At 54.1% G+C, this 18,463-nt stretch overlaps 1 protein-coding gene across 1 annotated transcript in view; it reads left to right on the forward strand.

Moving 5' to 3' along the window:
• The window catches only part of C2H16orf96 (chromosome 2 C16orf96 homolog), a 41,220-nt gene extending 23,001 nt beyond the window's left edge, over nt 1–18,219 (forward strand). Inside the window, exons 9-18 of the mRNA XM_065919277.1 lie at nt 700–864; nt 3,934–4,052; nt 4,763–4,825; nt 7,237–7,329; nt 8,324–8,504; nt 8,608–8,710; nt 12,463–12,543; nt 13,370–13,583; nt 16,046–16,183; nt 18,066–18,219. Coding sequence (XP_065775349.1) covers nt 700–864; nt 3,934–4,052; nt 4,763–4,825; nt 7,237–7,329; nt 8,324–8,504; nt 8,608–8,710; nt 12,463–12,543; nt 13,370–13,583; nt 16,046–16,183; nt 18,066–18,219 — 1,311 coding nt within the window. The remainder of the gene's footprint in view (nt 1–699; nt 865–3,933; nt 4,053–4,762; nt 4,826–7,236; nt 7,330–8,323; nt 8,505–8,607; nt 8,711–12,462; nt 12,544–13,369; nt 13,584–16,045; nt 16,184–18,065) is intronic.
• The last annotated feature ends 244 nt before the right edge of the window (nt 18,220–18,463 follow it).

Here is an 18,463-nt window from a genome sequence, read left to right on the forward strand (position 1 = left end):
TTTGGTTGTTCATTCTAGTTGTTTCTGTCTTGGCTATTGTGAATAGTACTGCTATGAACACAGGACTGCATGTATCTTTCTGAATTATAGTTTGTGTCAATTTGTTCAGTTCAGTTCAGTCACTCAGTCATGTCCGACTCTTTGCAACCCTGTGAAAGGCAGCATGCAAGGCCTCCCTGTCCATCACCAACTCCCGGAGTCTACCCAAACCCATGTCCATCGAGTCGGTGATGTCATCCAACCATCTCATCCTCTGTCGTCCCCTTCTCCTCCTGCCCCCAATCCCTCCCAGCATCAGGGTCTTTTCCAATGAGTCAACTCTTCGCATGAGGTGGCCAAAGTATTGGAGTTTCAGCTTCAGCATCAGTCCTTCCGGTGAACACCCGGGAATGTTTTCCTTTAGGATGGACTGATTGGATCTTCTTGCAGTCCAAGGGATTCTCAAGAGTCTTCTCCAACACCACAATTCAAAAGCATCAGTTCTGAACTTAAAACCATGCCTCAATTTCTCCATCACAGGAAAACCCTGGCTTTGATCTAATAGCTGTGTTTGAGCCGGACCCCAGGGTCGAATTTAAGCCAAGGCTGGGTATCCAGGGTCCCAAACTAGAACAACTGACCAAAGTGATCTGACCTCCCCAAGATCCCCTCTGCTCCCACCCCCACAGCCCTGCCTCCCTGAGTCCCATCTCTCCCCAGAAGGCCGACAAGAGCTCCCTGGCAGGCAAGGCAAGCCGGGCTGACCTGGACACAGTGGCCATGCAGCTGAATGAATTGATTCAGGGCATGCTGTTCAGGGTGGTTGCCAATGAGGATGACTGGAAGAAGGCTGTGGAGCAGTTGGACAAAGACGTACGTACTAAGGTGAGGAGCTCTGTATTAATCACCACCTTCTGCATAACAAACTACCCTGAAATTTAGTGCCTTAAGACAGCGAAGTTCACAGTTTCTGAGGGTCAAGAATTTGGAAGCAGCTTAGCTGGGTGGCTCAGGGCCTCCCACAAGGCTGCAGACAGGGTGTCGTCCAGGGCCTTTGTCGTCCAGAGGCTTGACTGGGGCTAGAAGAGCCACTTCCAAGATAGCGCCCTCACGTGGCTGTGAGCAAGACTTGGCACTTCCTCATCACACGGTGGGCTCCTTAGGGCTGCTTGAGCAGCCTCACAACATGGCAACAAGTGTTCCCCCCCAGGAGCACATGATCCAAGAGAGCAAGACAGAAGCTGCAATGTCCTCTCTGACTTAGCCACGGAAGTCACACTCCATCACTTCTGTAATATCCTGTTGGTTACTCAGGTCAGCCCTGTTCAGTGTGATAGTCAGGAGTGTCTGGGACGTTGACCACCGTAGTGCTTCTCTCTGGACAAGCAAAGGGACATGGCGGGCAGAGGGGGCGTCCTGCTGGTCATTTATTTATCCATTCATCATTTAATGGCCACCTGTGTTGAGCCAGACCCTGGGGAAACGTTGATAAGGAGTCATAGCCTTCATTTACACCGTCCAATAGAGAGACAGGAACAGTCAGGCCAAGCCCTTGCGTGCTGTGGTTCCTGCAGCTGGTGTGACTGGTGTGGATAAAAGCACTGGGGTTTAGAATCAGGCACTCGGGGTCTGAGCCCCAACTCCACCGTGCTCAGTATTGTGCCCTGAGTTAGAGAACCTGTTCAAGTCTCGGTTTCCTCATCTGTAAAGTGAGGATTTATTCACTCATCCTCCACCTATTGGGTACCTCTGGTTAATGAGGATATGAGGTTAAGCAAAACAGATCCGGGACACAATTGTCATAAAAATTATACAAATCAATGCAGAACTACAGCTGAAGTAACTCAGTTATCTGCAGAACCACTGGCCTGTTTTTCTCCCATAATTTCATGGCAGAGTGAAAAAAAGTGGGACAGAAACTGTTCTAGATTAAAAGAGTCTCAGGAGTCACAACAACCGAATGCAATACACGAGGAGACTTCCCTTGTTTCAGTTGCTCCAACTCTGAAAATTAGCTGGAAATTAGATCAAATTCAGGAATGAGTGCTCATTATGTTAGATGGGATAATGGTATTGCAGTCATGTAAGAAAATCACTAAAATATTTAGGTAGAATGTTGTGATTTCTGTAACTTAAAAAAAAACAAACAAACACTGCATCAATTCCTTGGAGGTCCAGTGGTTAGGACTCTGTACTTCCACTGTAGGGATTCGATCCCTGGTCTGAGGACTAAGAGCCTGCAAGCTGCACAGCACAGCTGGAAAAAGAGAGAGAGAAAAAAAATCAGATGGAGCAATATGTTAATAATGATTAAATCTACATAGCAGATATTTCAGGGTTCATGATTCTAGTCTTTTCTCCTCTCTATGTGTCTAAATTTTTTTCCTGATTGAAAGCTTTTTTGTTGTTTGTTGGTTTAAGTGATCCTGTCCTCATTGCTCTCCTTTGCTTTGTGTATTTTTCATTGTGGGAAAATTCACATGACATAAAATTAACCATTATCAATTTTAAGGTGATGAATTCAATGGCATTTGTTACATTCACAGTGTTGTGTTAGCACCACCTCTCTCTGGTTCTGGAGCATTTCCATCCCCCCAAAAGGAGATCCCAGACCCATGAAGCAATCACCCCTCGCTCCCCCTTCCCCCAGCCCCTGGCAACCACTAATCTACCCTCTAGATTGGCCAATTTTGGACACTTCATATAAATGAATCACACAGCATGTGACCTTTAGTGTCTGGTTTCTTGCACTGAGCATCATGTTTTCAAGGTTCATCCATGTTGTAACATGGGCTTCCCTGATGGCTTAGATGGTAAAGAATCTGCCTGCTATGCCAGAGACCCGGGTTTGATCCCAGGATCAGGAAGATCCCCCGGAGAGGGGAATGGCAACCCACTCCAACTCCATTCTTGCCTGGAGAATCCCATGAACAGACGAGCCTTGCAGGCTACAGTCCATGGGGTCACAAAGAGTTAGACATGACTGAGTAACTAACACAGACATGTTGTCACATAAATCAGAAGTTAATTTTTTTCCATGACTGAATAACATGGTCAGACAGATAGGCCACATTTTGTTTGTTCATCTGCTGACGAACACTTGGATTAAATATTTCCACCTTTGGACTCTTGTGAATAATGCTGCTGTGAACATTCATGAGCAAGTTTTTGTTTGAAGACCTGTTTTCTGTGACTCTGGGTAGATACCCAGGAGTGGTCATTTATTTATCCATTCATCATTTAATGATCACCTGCATTCATTTACTGACCACCAGGAGTGGAATTGCTGGGTCGTATGGTAATTCTATGTTTAACTTTTTGTAGGGGTAATATATTGTGATGTCTGTGATTATTCTCAGATGATTCAGAAAACAAACACATACATACATATGGACAGATAAAGAAGACATTGTGAAATGTTAAGAATTGGTGAATTTAAGTGGATATAGGAGTGTCCTTTGGACTATTCTTGCAACTTGTGTGTAGTTTTGGTCTCTGTGTGTGTGTAGTTTTAAAAGACTGTAGTTGGTCTTGGTTGCAGCACTCAGCATCTTCATCACATCATATGAGATCTTTCATTGTGGTGCACAGATTCCCTAGGTGTGGCTTGCAGGCTTAGTTGCTTAGCTGCCCCCTGGCATGCGGGATCTTAGTTTCCTGACCAGGGATCGAACCTGCATCCCCTGCATTGCAAGGTGGATTCTTAACCACTGGACCACCTCGCTTTTCTTGGTTAATCTTATTTGTTGTTTAGTCGCTGAGTCATGTCCAACTCTTTTGCAACCCTGTGGACTGTAGCCCTCCAGGCTCCTCTGTCCTTGGGATTTCCCAGATAGGAATACTAGAGTGGGTTGCCATCAATCTTGTTACTCTCTATATAACTTTGCAGATTGCTGGAGGGAGGCGGAGTGTTTACTTACTTGACTAAACACTCTTCCCTTTGGCTTCTGGCAGCTAGTTCCCAGCGATTTGGATGATCTGAAGAAAGACATGGACGAGGTCTGGAAAGTTGTCAGGAAGCTGCTGACTGAAGGCCTCCACTTTGACCCCGACAATGCTGCCGGCTTTAGGAGGTGAGTCCCTCTGGGGGTGGGGTCCCCTGCAGCCCTTGCAGCTCCCAGAGGCTGCACGGCCCTCCCTCCAGAGAGGAAATGAAAGAGGTATCCCAGTGGATTCTGGACTCTGGGAGGAAGGGCTCCAGACCTGTGAACCCCGGGAGGGGGGACATGGGACTTCCCAGTGGAGGGGAAGATGAGGCAGAGAGCACCAGAGCTCAGAGGTGGGCCGCCCTGGCCTTGGCTCCATGTTCTTTCATGAGGAAATGGAGGCTCAGAGAGGGAGGGGGCCCCTGCGAGGCCACACAGGGAGCTTGGGCAGACCTGGAACTAGAGCCAGGCCCCCACCCCATCCAGACAGAGCCCCCAGCAGAGAGACCCGATCTTACTGGGGGCTCCTGTCCTCAGATAACCCCTCGTGCCCTCCACTGTCCACCGTGAAGTGTAGCTCTTCCTGGTTATGAAGGCCTCCATTGTGTTTGGGGTGAGGAGGGGAACTACGCCCACTTTTAACCCCCACTGCTGCCCCAAGTGGCCCCACGTGGCAGTCCGCAGGGACCAGAGGACTTAAGCTGAGCCAGGCCGGGCCAGCGGGAGTGGGCTCTGGGGGGAAGCCCTGGCCCTGAAGCACGGATGGACCTGTAGCCTCCCCCAAGCACTGCCCGGGGCGGGGATGGCCTCGTGGGGCCCAGCCGGGGCAGCGCCTGACAGAGCCGGATGTCTTCCAGGAAACTGTTTGAGCGGGTGAAATGCATCTCCTGCGACCGGCCCGTGGAGATGATGACCAGCCCGTGAGTACTGCGGGGGTGGTCGGGGACGGGAACATCCGTATACACCGTTTTGTGCATACGATCCCGTTAGCTTCCGACCTGGGCAGCACTGTGCCCCTCCCTTCCCCAGTCCTGTCTGCTGCCCGCTGTGTCCAGGAACAGGGTGGACTCCAGAGGAAAAGGGTAAGAGGAAACTCGGGGAAAGCTGAACCCTGTGGGACTTCCCTGCACGTGTTTTTATAGTCTAATACTTTATGTATGGAGCTGAAATTCACATACAAAATCAGTCATTTTAAAGTGGAAAACTCAGTGGCATTTAGTGCACGTGTGTGCATGCTAAGTGGCTTCAGTCATGTCCGACTCTTTGCGACCCTGTGGACTGTAACCCACCGAGGTCTTCTGTCCATGGGATTTTCCAGGCAAGAATACGGGAGTGGGTTACCTCCTCCAGCGGATCTTCTCAACCCAGGAATCTAACCCTGGTCTCATGTCTCCTGCATTGGTAGGCGGGTTCTTTACCACTAGGGCCACCTGGGAAACCCCAAATGAAAGTGCGAGTCTCTCAGTCGTTTCTGACTCTGTGACCACATGGACTGTAGCCCGCCAGGCTCCTCTGTCCATCGAATTCTCCAGGCAAGAAGACTGGAGTAGGTAGCCATTCCCTTCTCTAGGGAATCTTCCTGACCCAGGGATCAAACTGGGGTCTCCTGTATTGCAGGAGGATTCTTTACCATCTGAGCCACCAGGGAAGCCCATTCACCTCAGATTCCAAAATATTTTCATCTCCCCACCACTCAGATCAAGATGTAGAGTAGTTCCAGCTCCTCAGAAGGCTGATGCTTTAATTTTTTGTAATGAGGTCAAATACACGTAATATAAATTAACCGTTTTATTTTTTTTTTAATTTTTTTATTTTTCAGTGGGTTTTGTCATACATTGATATGAATCAGCCATAGAGTTACACGTATTCCCCATCCCGATCTCCCCTCCCACCTCCGTCTCCACCCAATTCCTCTGGGTCTTCCCAGCCCACCAGGCCCGAGCACCTGTCTCATGCATCCCACCTGGGCTGGTGATCTGTTTCACCACAGATAATATACATGCTGTTCTTTCGAAACATCCCACCCTCACCTTCTCCCACAGAGTTCAAAAGTCTGTTCTGTACTTCTGCGTCTCTTCTTCTGCCCTACATATAGGGCCATCGTTACCATCTTTCTAAATTCCGTATATATGTGTTAGTATGCTGTAATGTTCTTTATCTTTCTGGCTTACTTCACTCTGTATAATGGGCTCCAGTTTCATCCATCTCATTAGAACTGATTCAAATGAATTCTTTTTAATGGCTGAGTAATATTCCATGGTGTATATGTACCACAGCTTCCTTATCCATTCATCTGCTGATGGGCATCTAGGTTGCTTCCATGTCCTGGCTATTATAAACAGTGCTGCGATGAACATTGGGGTGCATGTGTCTCTTTCAGATCTGGATTCCTCAGTGTGTATGCCCAGAAGTGGTATTGCTGGGTCATATGGCAGTTCTATTTCCAGTTTTTTAAGAAATCTCCACACTGTTTTCCATAGTGGCTGTACTAGTTTGCATTCCCACCAACAGTGTAAGAGGGTTCCCTTTTCTCCACACCCTCTCCAGCATTTGTTGCTTGTAGACTTTTGGATAGCAGCCATCCTGACTGGCGTGTAATGGTACCTCACTGTGGTTTTGATTTGCATTTCTCTGATAATGAGTGATGTTGAGCATCTTTTCATGTGTTTGTTAGCCATCTGTATGTCTTCTTTGGAGAAATGTCTGTTTAGTTCTTTGGCCCATTTTTTGATTGGGTCATTTGTTTTTCTGGAATTGAGCTTCAGGAGTTGCTTGTATATTTTTGAAATTAATCCTTTGTCTGTTTCCTCATTTGCTATTATTTTCTCCCAATCTGAGAAATTAACCGTTTTAAAGTGAACAGTTCAGGGATGTCCCTGGCTATCCAGTGGTTAAGATTCCTTGCTTCCATTACAGGGAAGGGTCACAAATTTGATCCCAGGTCGAGGAATTAAGATCCCACATGCTGGGTGGTGTGGCCTAAAAAAAAAAGAAAGAAAGAAAGTGAACAGTTCAGGGACATTTAGTACATTGACAACATGGCCCAACCCCAAAAGGAAACCCCGTGCCCATCAGCAGTCACTCTCCATTCTCCTCCGCCGAGCCCATGGCACCCTCCAACCCACGTTCCATTTCTAGGACTCACCTGTTCTGGGTTTTCCTTTTGTCATCAGAACAGTTGTTCTCGATTACCTATGAAGAGGATGGTGGTCCCACACTGTGGATCTTTCTGGAGGAAAGGCCACGTTTGAGGGCGGGCTTCCAGGAGGAGGTGGGAGCCGGGCCCTCTGCTGGCCACGTTCGCCCCCCACTTTGCTCTTGTCCTCCACAGGCAACTCATCACCATTCGCAACACCCACGTGCTGCCAGGGCTGCGGCCGGCCAGCGCCAATAGCTACGAGTACCTGCAGCGCCAGCAGATGAGGTGAGCAGGTGGGGGATCCGGGCGCAAACTGCAGTACGGAGACTCAAAGACTGTCCAGGGCACCGCAGCCATCTGCGAGGGATGCTGTCCTGGGCGGTGAGGCTGTAGACGGGCACGTGAGGTGCTCATGCGGAGAGGAACGAGCAGGTTATCAGGCATCTGTCGTGGACCAAGAACTGTTAGGGGAGGGAGGGTCTCAAACCTCACACGCCCCTGTGAATGAGGGTTGACAGGCCAGCTTCCTGCTGAAAGAAGTAGTCATGACCCCTCGCCGAGGGGCTTGCTGTGGCCGGGCAGGCTCTGTGCTGAGTGCTCTGACAGCGCTGACCTCGTTGAAACCTTACACCGTCCCTTTGAGGTCATTCTGCTGTCATCCTAGCTGAAGAAACTGAGGCTCAGAGAGTTGCAGCAACTGGCCTGAGATCACAGCTAGTGTATGGCAGGCCTGGCGCCTCAGCCTTCGTGTTTCCCTGGCTCCCGGCCGGCACCCTAGACCCCAGCCCCGCTCCTCAGCCCCTGACCCCCCTATGGCTTCATGGGTGCTTCTGACACCCAGGCCCCCAGGCTCGAGGGTAGGGAGTGATGGCTGAACAGCAGCCACGGCCACGTGAAGGTGAGGGACCTGGAGCCTGGACCTGATGCCCCCCTCCCTCGCCTGACTCTCTTTTGAGATGAGAGGTTAAGAGGGACGGGTGGTCCACTGATTAAGACTTAGCCCTCCCAATGCCGGGGGCTTGGGTTTGATCCCTGGTCCAAGAACTAAGATCCCACCTGCCCCATGGTGTGATCAAAAAAAAAAAAAGAGAGACAGAGGTTAAAATCCTGCTCTTGGCAGGCCAGACCTGCGGAACATGGCTCTCAATTTCTGCTCTCTGCCCCAGACAGGTCTGTCCAGAGTTCCCCAGCTACTGGCCAGGCCCTGGGACCCAACCTGAGGCTCCTCTGGGGCAGAGGTGCCTCCAGGTGGCTGCTGACCCCCCTGTACTGCCCCCAGGGAACAACAGCAGCTGCAGAAACTCCGGAACCTCGGAGCCCCTGAGGGGAGCCTGGACTCACTGGGCCCCCCGCAAGACTGGGGTGACGGCCCCAGAAATGACGCCAACCTCGAGTTCAAGCCATACGGCTTGTCGACACTCTACCCCTATGGGGACCCTGAGCTGTTGGACTATGACTCCGTGAGTCAGGCCAGGGCCCCTGGAGGTGGGTGACCCCAGGGGAGGCGGGCCCTGCTGCCTCTGTGGACAGTCCCTGACCTGGGGCCTGGGATGCCTTAACCAGGCCGAGGTGGACCTCCTGGGAGTGGACGGGATCCTCTACAAGGGCCGAATGACTGGCAAGGACAGGGCGCGGCCGCTGACCGGCGCAGAGAAGGAGGTGGCAGGTGAGGAGCGTCAGCCTGCCTGGGCACCCTGCCCGGGGTCCTGCCTTTGCTGTGCAGTATGAGGCCCCGTGTGAGGCAGGTGGGACCCAGAGCTGGCAGCACCTGTGACGGGGGGGTCCTCACACAGCCACTGGCAAATGTGAGCTCCTCCTGTGTGCCAGGCGCGGTACTGGGGAGTGGCTGGGAGGAGGGGGCACCAGAGGGCCTCCCTGGAGTGCCGGGTGTGATGGGAGAGTTGTGACCAGGGACGCTGGTCCTCAGATGGTCCAAGGGAGAGGTCCAGGGCTGCTGTCCTGAGGCCTCTGAAAAGGGAAGAGGGCTTTGCTGGATGAAGGAGTCAGCTGGGAGAAGAGTGCTCTGGGGAGGGAGCACGGGCAATAGCAGGTGTAAATGCGCTGTGCTGGGTGGGAGGCAGACCCGCTGGGAACTCGGGAAGATGAGTCTACCTGGGCTGGGGTTGGGCGTGATGAGGAGGAGACAAGGACAGGCCGGGAGGGCTGGGCCCGAGGGAGGCGGGGAATGAGTCACTCTGGTTGCTGCACGGAATGGCTCTGGCTCCTGCTGGCTCCAGCTGGGGACCCTGGGGACTCAGCTCCAGCACTGGGCCGGAAGCACCCAAAGAGGCGCCTTCTCTGCGCCTTTGAGGTCCCCCCGTCTGGGAAGAGGGGCTCCACACCCTGCCCTAGTGGGGTTGGTCCAGGAGCCACAGAGTCCCAGCGTGGTGTCCCCCATCACCCGCTTTGCCTCCACTGACTTGAGAACAAGCACCAGACGCCTAAGCACTGGTGTGCGGGGGAAGACAGCGGCCTGCTTTAGTGCCCTGGGGCCGCGACAGATGACCACCAGCTGGGCGCCTGGAGACGACAGCAATGAGCTCTCTCAGTTCAGGAGGCCAGAAATTCCAAATCAAGGCATGGGTAGGGCCGTGTGCCCTCCTAAGGCCCTAGTGGAGGGTCCCTCCTGCCTCTTCCAGCTTCTGCCTCTTCCATTCCTGGGCCTGTGGCTGCGCCACTCCCATCTCTGCCTCTGTCTTCGAGTGGCTTCTCCCCATGTCTCTTCCTCTTCTGTCTCTTAACTCAGATGGCCTCACCTCAAGAAGTATGTGTGTGCTCAGGTGCTCAGTCATGTCCATCCAACTCTTTGCAACCCTCTCCAGGCTCCTCTGTCCATGGGATTTTCCAGGCAAGAATACTGGAGCGGGTTGCCATTTCGTCCCCCCATATCAAGATCCTTCACTTATTTATATCTGCAGGCATCTTTTCTTTAAACAAGGTCACATTCTCAGGTTCCGGGGGACATGTCTTTTGGGGGGCTGCCATTCAACCCACTGCAGGCCCCTGCCCTGATCCAGTGGAGCAGGACACCATCTCAAGCCCTGTATTCCCCTGGAGCACGGATGTCACCCTTTGGTGTTAACAACTCCGCGTGGATGAGGTTTGGCCGCTCCAGGCCCCCAGGGAGGGATGCTGTTGGAAAGAGACTCAGGCCGGGCCTCTAGGCGGCCTCTAGGCCACTAGGCAGGATGACAGCAATGGTGGCCAACACTGAATGAGCTCAACTTCTTTCTTTTTAAAAATATTTTTATTTATTCTTTTTGGCCATTCCACATGGCCTGCGGGATCTTAGTTCCCTGACCATGGATCAAACCCACGCCTCCTGCAGTGGAAGCGCAGAGTCTTAACCACTGAACTGCCAGGGAAGTCTCTGATGAATCCAACTCCTTGCCACTCCCTGCACTGCCTCCTTTCATCCCGCAAGAGCCAGGGAAGCACTGCACGAACGAGCGAGTGAGGGCTGCTTGCCTGGAGGGCACCTTTGGTGGAGGGGCCAGAGGGACATACAGACCCCACTCTTGTTCCCTGTCATCAGCCAGACGGCGACCCCCTCCACCCAGCTCGCCCAGGCTGTCACCCGGAGCAAGGAGCTTTTCTCCCCAGCATGTGTTCGTTCTCCAGTTCCACGCAAGAAAGCAGGACTGAACCAGGACGTCTCATTGCTTTATCCTGCTTGGGGGCCACAAAGTCTAACTGGCAATTGGGATCACTTTAAAACCTGCCTGTGGCCCAATTTTTTGACCAGTTTGTCTTATTGCTCGTTTGTTACTTGAAAGAATATTTGGGCATGTTAAGTCACTTCAGTCATGTCTAACTGTGCCTCACTATGGGCTGTAGCCCGCCAGGGTCCTCTGTCCGTGGGACTCTACAGGCAGGAATACTGGAGTGGGTTGCTGTGCCCTCCTCCAGGGGATCTTCCTGACCTAGGATCAAATCCATGTCTCTTACATCTCCTGCATTGGCAGGGGGGTTCTTTACCACTAGCGCCACCTGGGAAGCTCAATCCAAGGCACACTCAGTATCTAAACTAGCTGATGCGAACCCTGCCCAGGTCCAGCCTGGTCTCATGGATCCATCTGTCCTTTGCCCGCAAGGCCACTGAGGGCCATCCCTCCAACCTGTGCCCTCCCCTCCAATGCCCACACTGTGGCCTGGATCTCAGGTGAGCCAGAGCAACCCCAGGTGCCTAGCGAACAGTGCCCCCAGCAGGAGGCTGGACTTCCAGAGGTCTCAGTGCAAGGAGGGCTGAGGCAGGTGGAGGCATCCGGGTCACAGATGGGGGCGGAGGTGCCTCACCAGTCTGGCTGCCGTCCCCAGCAGCCCTGGGTGAATGGCCGTCGGTGACCCTTCCCCTCATTTTTCCTGCCCCTTCACTCTCACGGCCTTTTTTCCCCGCACGTTCCCACCTCATGCACTGGCCTCTAGTCTAGGTGGCCGGCCATGGAGATTCTTGGCTGGACCCCCGTCCAGAAAGGGTGACCCTGGGTTCAGAAGTGAAGGATGGAGCCAGACCCCAAAGGCCGTGTATTGTGCGATGCCCTCCTATGAAATGTCCAGAACAGGCAGATCGTGAGATGGAAAGTAGGTTCGTGGTCGCCAGGAGCTTGGAGGAGGGGAGAATGGGGGTGACTGGCTCATGGGTACCAACCTCTTTTGGGGGTGATGAGATGTTTGAGAACTGGATGGGTATGGCGGTCACACAGCCTTGTGAATGAACTTGATGCTACCGAAGTGTTCACTTTGAATAATTAATTTTATGTGCATTTTACTTCAAAAAAAGGGCTTCCCAGGTAGTGCTAGTGGTAAAGAATCCACCTGCAATGCAGGAGACCTAAGAGACGTGGGTTTGATCCCTGGGTCTGAAAGATTCCCTGGAGGAGGAAACGGCAACCCACCCTAGTATTCTTGCCTGGAGAATCCCACGGACAGAGGAGCCTGGCGGTCTATAGTCCATGGGGTTGCAAAGAGTTGGACACAACTGAAGTGACTTAGCAGGCACGTACCTTAAAAAAAAGAAGTGCACACACAGAATATGAAGGACAGGGAGGTGGAGTGGGGCATTGTGGTGGCTGGCCCTGCTAGGAATCGCTGAGAACTAGCAGGCCGACCAGCACACCACCTGTATCTTTCTGTGCTAGAATAAGGTCTCTATCCTCCCTGGCTTTGAGTTACTTTCAGAAAGGGTTTTCCTAACACCTGCGTCTTGAGAAGGGGAGGCAGGGAGGGAGGAAGGGGCTTCCGTGCACGAGTAGGTGGGGGTTGGGTTTGTGAAGAGGCGGGGTGTGGGCAGCAGGGCAGCTCCTGCCGGAGTGAAGGGCCTTTGCGGGTGCCAGAGGACAGGACGTGGGCCTCCAGGTGGGCAGAGCCCTGGGGGTGCCCCCACCCACGCCTGTCTCTTCCCCTTTCTTCTCTGCTAAGCTGTGAAGGTCCCACATCCCCCGGCCAGAAGCCCGTATGAGGGTGTGCGCCCGAGCACCCTATTTGGTGCCATCTACTCCGGTGAGTAGCTGCCCCACAAGTTCCTGGCCCAGCTGGGGTTCCAGCAGCATGTCTGGGCCCCCAGTCCCAGCCAGAGGCTCTCCGGCTCCACCTCACCCATCTCTCCCCAGCCCAGCCCAGACCCGGAGGGCCAGAGACGGTCCCTCGAGTAACTGCCTTCTGGCACCCAGTGCCCTGAGCACGTGCTCCCAGCCATCCAGGGCTCCAGCTTCACCCTCCAGCCAGGCCTCCTGGTCCAGGCGCCATCCCTGGGGCCTAGGGCTGGTGTCTATATTCCCGGAGTTCAGCTGGCTGCAAGGGTGGGATAAGGGAGCCTGTTCATTCCTTTGGGCCTCTCCGCTGGGGGACCGAGAGCCAAGTATGTGGGGGGGCAGCTGAGGTCACGACTCCTCGGGTCTCATCACCAACCTGAGCGCGTTTTACAGCATACAGAGCACTTCCGTCCCCTCTCACCTTGCCCAGTCCTCATCTCATACTGTCCCAGCTGGGGAGGGCCTACAGCCGGGGAGCTGAGGCACAGCGACTTTGAACTGGGGGATCCTGGGCTCCAAGCCCCGCTTTCTCTGGGTTGCCTGCTCCATGTCCTTGTCCACCTCTGGTTTCACTGATCTTGGATGGATAGATGAAACTGTCCATCTGCCAGGATGGATACTCCCACTCCCACCCAGGAAGTGTCAGATGCCTGGGCTGGGTGATCGATCAGAGGTGAACACTTCCAGTCTTGGGGGTTTTCTTTTCCTTAGTGGGGATGGCCCCGTTGAGCCAGCTTTTCTCCAGAATGTTCTTGGGACACATCGTGGGTCTCTCCTGCCCCCCGCCCCCGCAGCCCTGCCTCCCCGCGCCAGCATGGGCTCAGCCACCTCGGGCCCTCCACCTACGATGCCTGCTCGGCCTCCGTCTCCCCCGGCCATGCTGCTGCTGCCACCGCTGATGCCATCTCTGCAGGACCCCCAGCCAGCCCCCGGGTCTGCCAGACACCCACGGTTCCTGCACCTGGAGTCCCGAGCCAGCCTGCAGTCCGCCAAGGAGCCCAGCAACCTGTGAGTCCTGCGCCCACCCGCTCCCCACCAGCATCTCCACCCTCCCCCCAACCCCGAGGCAGAGACACTGCCCTGCGCTAGGTGCGGGCTTCCTGGGCTTAAGGGAGGGGTCTCCATAAGGGACTCATTTTGATCCAGTAGCTGCTTTTAACTTGCCCATGGATACACACAACACAATCCATCTCATGCTATGTTTCCTGGAGAACACAGCTTTCTTGCTAGACTGAATTTTCCACTAAATCAATTTAATTCCTTGACCCATTTTCAATACAGCACAGTTACAGTGGTTTTTAAAAAACAATCACTTCCCTTTTTTATTTTGCTGAAATGATTTCATCAGAATGCGTTCCAATTACAGCCAATGCCGCTGTCCATTTTCTTTAGCGAGCGTTGTTTCTACCAGGACCTGTTTTCTCATGGGAACCAGATTTTACTGCATGCGTGCTTTTTTACTGTCTGCTGATTGTTTCCACCAGTAATCACTGTTATGAGTTGGGTATTTAAAGAATCTGATTGTTTGTATTTACTTCTGGCTAATCCACGAGGCACTTAGAGCAAAAGCCCTGGAATCACCACTCCAGGACTGCTCCATCCTGTTTGGCATCTTGCTGGTTCTTTGGGTCACATGCTCACTGTCTTTTGCTGACTGACCAACAAAGCATGCTCATCTGGGGTTCCGTGACTGGCCCCGGGGCGAAGAGCGGAGCACTCATCCCTGCCTGGTGGGCCCCTCAGCCCGAGTGGTTTCTGCCCCTTGGATGGTTTTGTGAGTGTGTGACCGCATCACAGGGCTTGGGAAATCTTAGTTACCCAACCAGGGATCGAACCCCTGCCCCCTGCATTGGAAGCGCAGAGTCTTAACCACTGGACCACCAGGGAAATCCCTGGATGGTTTATTGGTCCCCCTTCTCCCTCTCGGGCTTCCCTGGTGGTTCAGCGGTAAAGATTCCACCTGCAATGCAGGAGATGTACGAGACACAAGTTCAACCCCTGGGTCGGGAAGATCTCCTGGAGGAGGTCACAGCAACCCACTCCAGTATTCTTGCCTGGAGAATCCCATGGACAGAGGAGCCTGGCAGGCTACAGTCCAGAGGGTCGAAGAGTTAGACACGACTGAAGCGAGAGGGTCGAAGAGTTAGACACGACTGAAGCGACTGAGCGCGCATGCTTCTTCCTCTCAGGCTGGCTCTTTCTCCCTTTCCACCCCTAGGCTGTCCAGTTGCACCCCCTACCCTTTGTATGCTTCCTGACACTTCTGTCACGTTCCACAAAGACTAAAAAAAAAACTTCCTTCTGCCTGGTTTTGGGGCACACCTCTCCCTAGCATCCACCAGGGGCCCCTGGGGTGGTAGAGCGAGGCAGGGAGTGGGGTGGGGGGTGAGCTGCCCCGGGGATCCACCCTGGGGGCGTCAGGGTGCTGGCATGGCGGAGGGTCCTCTGGACCTGTGGCCAAAGGCGTCCTGGGTGCTGCGTGCCTACCCCCCCCCACCCCAGTGGCCCCCCAGCCCTGCCTCCCCTCCCACACACCCCCTCCTGGACCTGAGCTCTCTTTTCTTTCTCCGAGGACTGCGTCCAAATGAAGCCGAACATTTCCTGAGCCCCATGACCTACACCGCCTTGGGGGATACCGGCCAGTGCAGCCCTGGCCCCATCCCTGTAGCAGAGATGAGTATTTTTATCAGCTTCTCCCCAGAATAAAACCTTTTACTTTTCGGACTGTGGATGAGGGTGACTGGCCCCATGCCCTCTGCGGCGGCTGGCGTTGCCCGTCCCACGGGTGGGTGGGCCTGTCAGCCCCGCTCCGGCCACCACCCCGCTGGGGCAGAGAATCATGGCAACCCTCCCCTGCCCCATCACACACGGCTCCGCGGCACAGTGCCCCATGCAGCCCCGGCCCTGAGTGGTGGGCAGAGCGGGGCCCCAGGCAGAGGCCGTGGTGTGACTTACCCGGGCTCACACGATAAGGCCGTGCTTCCTGGGTGCTGGACGCCAGTGTGAGGAGTCCAACTTCCAACACCTCTCACGTGTGGCCCAGGCTCGGGCCAGAGGAGAGGTGGGGGCCCCAGGGAAGCACCTGAGCCAGGCGCGGTCAGGCTTATGTCCTGCTGCCTCGAATTCACAGCAGCCGAGCCCTGCTCTCTCAGTCCCTGGTAGCTGCCTTCCAGCCCGTTTTTCCCAATTTACCGATGGAGTCAGTGCTTGAGTGGGCTCCTGCTTGAGTGGAGGGGTGGGTCAGGTAGGGCCCTGAGTAACCGCGTGCCCAGGGACAGATCTCCTGGGTGCTTGGGAAGGAGGGGGGCGGTGAGCCCCCCTGCAGCCAGCCGGGAGCAGTCTTGAAGATGACAGTTCTGTCCCCTGTGGGGGCTGGTGGGGAAGCCAGCCTTTGGCCTGATCCCAGGCGGGCGTCGGAGGCAGAATCCTTACCAAGGAGAAGGGCAGAAACCCCCTCTCCCCTGTTCCAGCCCCCGGAGGTGGGGGGACCTGCTGGCCTTGGCAGCTGGAAGGGCGGTGCTGCACCTCCTCCTGGGACTGATGCTCAGCAGGATGCCCGCTCCCCAGCAGGAGGAGGTGCTTGGGGAGTGGGTGAAACCGGGGCTGGGGTCAGTAGAGGAGTCACTTTTGAAGGCCCTGGGTCCCACCTCCTCCTCTGCTGGGGGACCACAGTTCCTGGCTGGGCCAGGCTGCACAAAGAGTAGCATGACTGACTGTCCTCGTCTGCCTTCGAGTGAAGGGGGATCCCTGGAATTTTCTGTTTTAAGGCTCAGATGAGGGGATTCCCTGGCGGACCAGTGGGTGGGTCTCCAGGCTTTCACTGACAAAAGCCTGGATTCAATCCCTCCTTAGGGAACTTAAGATTCCACAAGCTGTGTGGCGCAGCAAAACAAAAAGAAAAATTTGTTTACAAAAACATTTGCTAGGTTTCAATGTTTCAGGAATGCAAATTCCCCATAATGGCTATTTTATTCGTGTTGTTGCTGTTAAAAAAAGCACATTAAAACTTGCCTCCCTGGAGGTCCAGTGGTTAGGACTCCAGGCTTTCACTGCCAAAGGTTCCAGGTTCAATCCCTGGTCGGGGAACTAAGATCCCCAAAGCCTTGAGGCGCGGCAAAAAAAAAAAAAAAAGACAAATGAATCAGCCCTGTGGAGAGGGAGGTATGTGGGCTGGCCTGGCATGAGGGGCACAGATGAGATGGCTCTGGCCAAGCAGAGGGTCCTATGTCGGGGTGTTGCATGGTGACTGCTCTGCACACCAAACCCAGCCCACAACCCACCAATGCAAATGAAAGGGTCACTGAACGTTTTCTTCCTTTCAAAGACCACAGACTCATTAACCCTAAGGTATGCACAACTGACGACAACAAACGTGTGTCCTGAACAAGATGGTCTGCCTTGGAAAAGGCACCACCAGGACCCCCCCTTGTGGCTCAGCTGGTAAAGACTCCGCCTGCAACGTGGGAGACCTGGATTCAATCCCTGGGTTGAGAAGATCCCCTGGAGAAGGGAAAGGCTACTAACTCCTGTATTCTGGCCTGGAGAATTCCATAGACTGTATAGTCCATGGGGTCGCAAAGAGTCAGACACAACTGAGGGATTTTCGCTTTCAGGACCCCAAAGCAGGCTGTCAGGGGGCACTGGAGGGAAGGCCTTCTGTGCAAGGATGTCTTAGGGGCACATGGGTCTCCCTGGCACCACTCCCTTGGCTGGCTTGAGCCCTGACTTTCCATGGATTCGAGAGCTCTAGACAGAGACCCTCCAAACACACACAACCTCCAGAGAAGGGCTTCTCTTCTCTCTCCCCTTCCTCTTGCTCTCAACTTTCCCTAGATTCATAGAAAATGAGCCCCCAAACATCTGCACCTCATATTTCCCAGGAGATGAGAAATGGCCAGAAAGCCAAGCAGAACTCTGCCAGCAGGCTCCTGGTGCCTCGTGCTGGGTTGCCGACAGGCCTTGGCCATCCAGGGATTGGGCCCTCCCTCACCCTCCCCAGCAGGACCCAGCACCTTTACACCCCTAAAAGAGCTGCGTTCTTCTAAGACTTACTTGAAATACTTATATTTCCCAAACATCAACTGTGGCTAAGCAACCGGAGACCTTTCCAAATGCAGGAACTGGAAATAGCCCTTGCCTCAAAAGATCTCCTTTTGGCCAACCCGGGCGGCCTCCCCAACACAGACACCAGGAGGAACTGGAGTCAAAGCCCTCATCTGTCCTCAGAGGAGTCCGGCTATGAAAAGACCCTCAGAGACCTCCAGGGCCACAGCGGCCCCGCCAGCCGCCGGGCTGGGGGGCAGTCTTGGGAGCCGCGTGGTTTTCTGCTTCGGCCACAGTGTGTTCTCAGGGGCCCTGAGTGTCTGCCTCCATCCAGGGGAGTCTCAGAACAAGCCCTTCTCTTCACAGCTCTGAAGGAGGCGCCCCGCCTGCCCGCAGAAAGCATTTCAACGCCTCCATTCACCCCTCCGTTCCCCCCTGACCCCACAGTGCAGGACATCTACTTTCACAGATGCTCCTGGGGAAGAGCAAACCTCCTTCAGAGATGCCAGCAGACTTGAGGTGCGAGACGGATGCAGCCGCCATGGTGGCCAGAGGAGTGGCTGGCCAGCCAGGGCCAGGCTGGGAGGCGTCCCCGCTGTGATGGGTCAACTTCTACCAGCTGTGGCCTTAAGGGAACTTGGGCCAGATGTGACAAACATCCAAGGTAGGCCGGAAGTGGAGCTTTTCATGTAAACTGATTTTAGAGTGCTGGCAGACAAACCAAGCCCAACGGCACACACCAGGGGCCTCCAAGTCTGCAAACCCCTAAGATGGCCGTGCCCAATCATTTAACGGGCTTCTCAGGAGGTGCTATTGATAAAGAACCCACCTACCAATGCAGGAGA

The sequence above is a fragment of the Muntiacus reevesi genome, chromosome 2 (assembly GCF_963930625.1).
Source record: "Muntiacus reevesi chromosome 2, mMunRee1.1, whole genome shotgun sequence".
Taxonomy (NCBI): Eukaryota; Metazoa; Chordata; class Mammalia; order Artiodactyla; family Cervidae; genus Muntiacus; species Muntiacus reevesi.